At 52.4% G+C, this 7,855-nt stretch overlaps 2 protein-coding genes across 3 annotated transcripts in view; both read left to right on the top strand.

Annotated features, from left to right (window-relative positions):
• Nucleotides 1-7,855, top strand: part of MMP25 (matrix metallopeptidase 25) — a 32,170-nt gene that overhangs the window by 11,684 nt on the left and 12,631 nt on the right. Inside the window, exon 10 of the mRNA XM_014537183.1 lies at nucleotides 10-1,346. Within this exon, the coding sequence (XP_014392669.1) occupies nucleotides 10-382 (373 nt within the window). The 3' untranslated portion in view covers nucleotides 383-1,346. The remainder of the gene's footprint in view (nucleotides 1-9; nucleotides 1,347-7,855) is intronic.
• The window catches only part of LOC102244004 (interleukin-32), a 5,392-nt gene continuing 1,597 nt past the window's right edge, over nucleotides 4,061-7,855 (top strand). Inside the window, exons 1-5 of one of the 2 annotated variants that reach the window (XM_014537179.1) lie at nucleotides 4,063-5,215; nucleotides 5,360-5,413; nucleotides 5,759-5,785; nucleotides 5,946-6,002; nucleotides 6,390-6,519. In XM_014537179.1, the coding sequence (XP_014392665.1) occupies nucleotides 5,123-5,215; nucleotides 5,360-5,413; nucleotides 5,759-5,785; nucleotides 5,946-6,002; nucleotides 6,390-6,519 (361 nt within the window). In that variant the 5' untranslated portion in view covers nucleotides 4,063-5,122. Of the gene's footprint in view, nucleotides 5,216-5,359; nucleotides 5,414-5,758; nucleotides 5,786-5,945; nucleotides 6,003-6,389; nucleotides 6,520-7,855 lie in introns of both variants that reach the window. The other variant, XM_014537180.1, reaches the window with a different exon arrangement.

Below are 7,855 nucleotides of genomic sequence, written 5' to 3' on the forward strand. Positions count from 1 at the left end.
GGGCTGGAGGTGGGCCTGGGGGTGCCGAGGAGTCCTCGGGTGGGCGGGGCGGGGGCAGCCGGCACCAGCCCTGCAGCTCTCCGCCCACCTTGCAGGTGCCACCTACTTCTTCAAGGGCGCCCACTACTGGCGCTTTCCCAAGGGCAGCGTCAAGGCCGATCCGGACTCCCCGCAGCCCATGGGCCCCCAGTGGCTGGACTGCCCGGCCCCCAGCGCTGGCCCTCGCTACCCCAGACCCCCCAAAGCGACTCTCAAGCCCGAACCCTGCAATTGTCATTGCGAGATCAACCAGGCCGCTGGGCGCTTGTCCTCGTCTTCGTCGTGGGTGACCCTCCTGCTGCTCCTTCTGCCCCTGCTGGTGGGGGACATCACCTCCCGCTGAGGGGGTCAGGCGGGAGCCGGTTCTCCCACCACCGGCCTGTCCGGGGTGGTGATGGCCTGTCGGGGGTGGTGATCGCTGCCCGGCCCCATCCTCTGTTCCCAGGGCGGGCCCAGCAAGGTGGGTGGAGCTAAGCCCTGGGGGTAGGGGGTGGGGTGGGTGGGACACGAAGGCTGGCCCTGGACCGAACACAGGAAGTGCTCAGCCTCCCCTCCCCCAAACCCGCCTCCACCTGCTTTGGCCCCCAGGATGTGCATTTCCCGGAATGGCTGGCTTTTCTCAGAACACAGCCTGCTGACTCCTTGCAGCGCAAGCCCTGCCTGGCAACAGCGGCTCAGGTGCATGGGTCTTTAGAGGACAGGCCTGATCGGGAGACTGAGCCCCAGCACGTCCCCCCTCCCCCCACTTTTCCAGAAGTGTCTCTCACCCTGTTCGGCTTCCACCAGGTCCCAGTCAACACCACATGGGTGGGGAACTGGGACCCAGTCCTGAGACCACCCCTGGGCACCAGTGCTGCCCGTTCTGGGTGGCACCAATGACCACAAGGGTGACCTTCCACAATCTGGCCCCTGGACCTCCTTGCTGGTCACCACCCTGAATGCAGAACTGTCCCATTCAATAGGACACCCTCCCCATCTTTAAAAACCTCTTTTTGCCTCCACCCGGCGTGTCTGCAGTTCCCTCAAGGAGAACTCCTTCGCTCCTGTCTGCTCAGTGCTGACCACAGACAGTAGATTGAGCAGTCTCTTCACCTGGGGTAGCTGCTTCCTCAGCACTCCTGGCTGATGAGTGGGGAAAACCTGGGCCATCTCATTCATTTCCCACTCTCCCCAGAATTCAGGATCTAAATCAGTGCCCCTGGAACTGTGCTTCTGGAACATTCCACATCAGAATCACCCAGGGAACTTAAAAATGCAAATCCCATGCCCTCACCCTGAATCTTCACTTGGGATGGGACTGTCTTGTGGTTTTCTGTGTCTCTGCCATGTTCTCCCAGGAGCCAACTTTTCATGTCGCCTACAGAGCCAAGCTGATGGCCACAGTTGATAGGGGTCACCCCCATGGTTGGAGTCACTTAGAGGCCTTTTCTTGGGTTGCTATCCACCTCATGCTCCGCAGTGCTACCTAGAGCTGAGGCTGTGGGCTGCAGTCCCAGTGAGCACAGACAGTGCCTGCTGTTTATCAAGGCAAGCAGACCAGTGTGAAGACAACAGCCAGGCACATCTTTGACCTGTCCATGACCTGAGAACTCTAAGCCATCAGAAAAACCACCTCAGGCTCCGTCAGGATCCTGTTAAAGTACAAGGAGGGGGAAAATTATATTTTCAAAGCTTATCAGGTTGGTTTGGCTCAGTGGATAGAGCATCAGCCTGCGGACTGAAGAGTTCTGGGTTTGATTCAAGTCAAGGACACATGCCGGGGTTGGGGGCTTGATCCAGGTAGGGGACATGCAGGAGGCAGCCGATCAGTGATTCTCTTTCATCACTGATGTTTCTATCTCTCCCGCTCCCTCTCTGAAATCAATAAAAATATATTTTTAAAAAAAGAGGTAGCTGGCTCTCGATTTGGTCAGGGCACATGCCCTGGTTGCAGCTCAATCTCTGGTGCAGGGAGGGGGAGGGGGCGTGCAGGAGGCAGCCAATCTGATTCTCTACAGGTAAAGCACCCTAAACCCTATATAATGAGTCCTGATATATTTCTCTCATCAATGTTTCTATCTCTCTTTCCCTCTTCCTCTCTCTCTCAAAAAAAAATCAATAAAAACATTTTTTAAAAATGTGGTACAGTGCCCAATGAAACACAAAATGTCTTCAGATGGTGGCTTTTGTGAGACAGTCATGGAGGAGTGGAGTGTTATGGGGGGTCAGGGAGCCAGGCTTCTGGAGACAAAGCCCAGTAGTAATACTTGTACCTGAAGCAGAAGCAGCTCCCTTCTCTCCCACCCTGGAATTCAAAGACAGCTCAGGGAAGGATCTGGACTTCCTAGGTGTGGAAGGGGTTTCAGACAATTGAATGGGTTTTTTAAGGGACAGGGAGATGGCAGCTGAGGTCCAGCTAACCCAAGTGAGACTTTCACTAAGGAAGTGCGATGTATAGGTCTGTCCTTATGGGGCTCATGAGTGGCCTCTCAGGGGCCAGGTTCTCTTTGAGGATCTTAGGGGTTGAATTGTGTTCCTCCACAAATTCATATGCTGAAGCCCTAACCCCCAGTACTTCAGAATATCACCTTAGCAGGAGACAGGGTCTTTATGAAGGGAATCAGGTAAAATGAGGTCACTAGGGTAGGCCCTAATCCAATAGAACCAGTGTCCTCATAAAAGTGGGAAGTTAGTAGCCAGGCATGGATACAGGGAGAATGCCATGTGAACATGAAGACGGCATCTACAAACCTAGGAGCCTTCCCTTGCAGCTTCAGAAGGAACCAACTCTGCCAACAGCTTGATTTAGACGTCTAGCCCCCAGAACTGTGAGGAAATCAGTTTGTGTTGTTTAGCCACCCAGTCTGTGGTGTGTTGTTCTGGCAGCCCTGGGACACTAACACAGAGGGCAGACAGTGGCTGTGCTGAGCTGTGTGGGGCTTTGGCCCAGAGTTGGGTGTTAGGGAAGAGCTGAGAGGTGAGCAAGGCTATGTGTGACAAAGCCACCACAGGGGTCTTGCAGGTCTTGCCATGTCCTGAGCCTGTCGCTGCTATCAAACCTCTGGACTCTGAAGCTGGGGTGCACTCTGTTCGAGGGACCTGGTGGACATTCCAGACGTTCCCCTCCACCTTGACTCCCCAGCGGGAAGCTCTTTATTCTGGAAGCTCTGAGAAATGGTCCAACCTGCTTTTGAAATCTGCCCTTTCCTCTTCCCCTCCTCTGTCTCAGGCTGATGAGGAGATGAGGAGGAGGCCCATTCCTGGTCTCAGAGATTCCCTGGTTCAGAGAGTGGAGGAGCCATGGTCAGAGTTTAGGGATGTGCCCTCCCTTCCCTGAGCCCTTCGCCCTCTCCCTTCCTGTCTTTCCTCCTTCTCTATTTTTGTCTCATCCCCTCCCCCCACCCCACAATGTCAGTTAGCCCTACTTTATTCTCTAGGACAGGTCACCCTCCCTCTCCTCTGCTGCTCTGAAATCAGCTGACCTCCCTCTGTTGAAGAAACCTCAGCTGGTTCTGTGCTGGGAGGATGAGGAAGAATGTGATTGGCTCAGTGGGGGCCTTAAAAAGAGCTGCAACCAAAGGGATTCTGTAGAAGAGGCTGCTTCTCTGAAACACTTCTCATACCTGTTCCTCGCCATCAGGCCACAGCCCTCTGAAACCTGAAAGGTCACCCTCCCCCACCTCTCCCACCCCCCAGGCCCTCCTCTGCTGCTCTGAAATCAGCTGACCTCCTCTGGTGCAGAAACCTCAGAAACCTCAGCTAGCTCTGTGCTGGGAGGATGTGGGAGAGAAGGTGATTGGCTCAGTGGGGGCCCCAAAAGGAGCTGCAGCCAAAGGGATTCTGTAGAAGAGGCTGCTCCTCTGAAACACTTCTCATACCTGTTCCTCGCCATCAAGCCACAGCCCTCTGAACCCTGAGCAACCATGGGCTTCGCCAAGGTGAGTGAGAGCAAATGATGAGGGGACAGTAGGCCCTGGAATCCCATTTCCCACTGTGTGTTTTTTCCCCTCTCCCACCAGTGCAGCCCCACCCTAGCTGAATCTCTACATGCACCCAGCTCTGTTCCATTCTCCCGGGCCATGGGGAGACCCCTGGAAGCAGGGTGTCATGAGAATGTGACCTGTATGGTCATCGTGATGGCCCTGAGCCTGGTTGATTAAATGCTATCCTGGCACCAAACTGAAATTCTGAATAATTCTTGACAAAGGCCCCACAGTTTCATTTTGTGCTCAGCCTTTCACTTCATGTAGCAGGTTCTGATTGTGGGGCCAAAACTCATGTCCGGGAGAGAAATTATGGGGGCAACTCTGTGTGTATGAGAAGAGGGGTGTGTGTGTGTGTGTGTGTGTGTGTGTGTGTGTGTGTGAGACTGAGAAACAATGAGTCTTATGGGACAAAGTGTTACTTTAACAATTAGACCTGACATATTTGTGGGAAGAGCTGGAGAATGGAGGGTCTATAGGTGAGAAGAAACACCAATCCCAGTAGATCCTTTATATCTTAATACCCTGAAGGTGGGAGGTGGGAGGTGGGCAGTGCTTTCCTGGAAACTTAAAAATCCTCTCAGGTGCCTGGGCCAGCAGCCCAGTACTGGCATTGGCCTCAGTGTCTATTCCTCCTTTTTGTGGTGCCTTCCAACCTCCCCACACCCTACCATCGCCCCCAGCCCCACCCGCATTCTAACCATGAGGTTGAGCTGATGCTCCAGGATGCTTTGGGATGGTGACCAAGGGATCGTGGAATCATCGTTGAGGAATAAAGTGATCCAGGGCTCAGTGACCAGATTGGGGCCATAAGGTGGAGACTCTTGAGGAAGTCTATGGGGTACTCCCTGCCTCGTTGGTTGAGCCAAGGGGTTAGGGGTGAAAGGGGCCTGGGGTGCTGTGGGCCTGCAAGGTCAGCAGTCAGGAAGAGCAGCTGGATGTAGGCACCGCTGTGTCTGTCCCCTCCTCAGAGAGGGATGGCCACTGCCAATTCCTCCCTCAGCCAACTCTCACCAGTACCATAGAGGGTTGGGTATCTGGGAACCAGATTGCCCTGCACACTCCAGAACAATGTTCATACTTGTACGCTTGTGTGTCATGGTAAGTGTGAGTGTGTGAGCATGTGTACCACAGGTCTGGGAGTTGGTAAGTCATATAAGATCAATGTCACTGTTACCTCCACAGACATCCATAAGAAACTGAGGAGTGAAATGGTAAGAAGCTCTTCCCCATGTTTAGATAGGGTGTGGGCGGGGGCCTGGGTTTTACTGTGGGAGGGTAAGAATGTTCTGGCCCTCCTGGGGTCCAGGAGGGAGAAGGATCAGATCTCTTTGTCCCAACTCTATCTCTTTTTACAGCTCAAGGCTGTAAACACATTCTGTGATAAAGTCAAACCCGAAGAAGAGGACCAGGTGGGTCAGGGTTCCCACTCCTGTGCTCTGCACAATTTGGGTGGGGTAGTTTCACAATGATGATGATAATGACAATGATGATGATGATGAAGGTGCCACCTCAGGTTGGCTCATTCCTTACACTAGACAAAGTTCACACCTGCGTGGCAGGTGAGTACACAGGTGGGGGATAGGAAGGCCCAGGGAGCTTGAGAGGCGTCATAGTCATAGGTATACTGATGACAGAGCAGGTCCCCAGGCACATGGCTGGACCAGTTATGGGGAGATGGCAAGCTGAGAACAGGGGATAAGACTGAAAGTGAGGGAGGCCAGAGGAATTTAAACAAAGTCATTTTTTCCCAACAGGTCCACATATGCCTAGAAGAGCTGGAGGTGAGTTTTGACCTCGCCCCTCCCCCAAAGCTCAGTCCCCAGGAGTTTGGCCGGGCCAGGTTATTGGGGTGAGCTTTGGCTCCCTTGGAGGTCACAGTGGGGACTACAGACCACAGCAGGCAGGAGCAGGTCTGCAGCCTCCACACCCTCTTCTCCTCAGAACAACTTCAATGAGGCTGCGCTGGATACCGTATTTGCTCACTGTGAGAACAACCAGGTGAGTCTGAGGCTCCTGTCACAGCCCTCTGTGCTTCCCCTTCACCCCTAATCGCTTGTGATGTTAGCACTGCCATGTGCATACACAGCCCCTGAGTGGGGTGGGGGTGGCGGGGTGGCTGGCACCAGCTCCTGACCTCCCCACCCAGCACACAGTGGCCAAAGCCCTGCCCTCAACTTCATGTGTTAATGAGGAACCCCCTGGGCCTGGTGCTGGCCTCAGAGGCCAGTCAGCCAACAAGCAGGTACGACCATCGTGGTTTAGCTACAAAGGGGAGTTGGGGCGCTGAACCTCCGCGAGAAGTCTTTGTCTGTGGACTGCAGGCAGCTCCCTGTGTGAGCTTCTGTCAGGACCTGGTCGGACCCTACACATGCCCCATCCCCACAGGAATCTACTCCCTTACTTCCGGAGCAGCAGCAGGAACTGCGTAACAGGGTCCGTAGCAGAGTCCGCCCTGGACAGAAACCAGGCCCGGAGTGGGACCCTGAGCCAGAAGGATCGCACAACCAAAGTCCAGGTGATTTTGAGAGAATGTTAATTAAAGCTGGGGACAGTGAATCTGGGTGATTCAACATGGCCATAGAGATAGTACGTCTCTATTTACTTGAATTTCAAGTGTTTCTTACACGTTCCTAATCATTTCCCGGGAGTATCATTGTGTATTTTAAGAGTTTTTCCACAATTAGACAGTTTTCTTAGCAGTATATACATGAATCTTCAGGATTCAACTGTTTTATAAAAAATAAATAAATAAAATAAATAAATAAATAAATAAATAAATAAATAAATAAAATAAAGCTGGGGACAGTGAAATGAGGAGGACTTCGGATAGAAGAAGCACCAGCAGAGAGCCTAGGCGGGGCTCCTTTGGCTCTCTGGAAATTTAGAGAAAAGGGGGGCCTTGGAGACAGGTTTGGGGGGGTCAGTCCAGATGAGCTGCTGCTGCTCACTGCTCCCCTGGTTGCAAGTCTCCTGGGGACCCAGGGTTTAGGCGATGCATGCCTGAAAGGGAAGAAAGGTGTGGGCTTGCTCCTGGGTCCTTTGTCTTAAGGGTTTAAAGGCTGGGCGTTTAGAGGAGGTCTTGGGGAAGGATCTCGATAGAATATTCATCAGCTTTATGCTGATGTGCCAAAATGAGATGTGTTCCTTTAACTTATCTGTGCTTGGGTTTGTTTGGCACTAATTAGATTTCTGCTATCTATCTCCCTGAGTGGGGTGATTTAAGCTATTTATTCCCTGTTTTGGGAGGAGAAGTATGAGCCTCTTAGTCTTTTTTTTTAATCCTCACCTGAGGATATGTTTATTGATTTTAGAGAGAGAGGAAGGGGGAGAGAGATAGAGAGAGAGAGAGAAGGAGAGAAACATCTATGTGAGAGAGAAACATTAATTGGTTGCCTCTTGTATTGCTTTGAATAGAGATTGAACGTGCAAGCTAGGTATGTCCCCTGACTGGGAATCGAACCCACAACCTGTGTTGGTGTACGGGATGATGCTCTAAACCAGTGACGGCGAACCTTTTGAGCTCGGCTTGTCAGCATTTTGAAAAACCCTAACTTAACTCTGGTGCTGTATCACATACAGAAATTTTTTAATATTTGCAACCATCTACACTAATAAAAGACAAACATGCAAATTGACCATACCTTTGCTATGCCTTAAGCCACGCCCACCAGCCAATCAGAGCGACTATATGCAAATTAACCTAACCAAGATGGTGGCCGGCAGCCACGGAGCTGGAGCAAGCAGGAGGCTTGGTTGCCCCAGTGATGGAGGAAGCTAAGCTTCCCACCTGCCGCGGCCGGCTCTGAGCTCCACTCAAGGCAACAAAGTTTCAATTATAGAAGATAAATAAA

This window comes from Myotis brandtii, unplaced genomic scaffold (genome assembly GCF_000412655.1).
Source record: "Myotis brandtii unplaced genomic scaffold, ASM41265v1 scaffold1738, whole genome shotgun sequence".
In the NCBI taxonomy this organism is placed as follows: domain Eukaryota; kingdom Metazoa; phylum Chordata; class Mammalia; order Chiroptera; family Vespertilionidae; genus Myotis; species Myotis brandtii.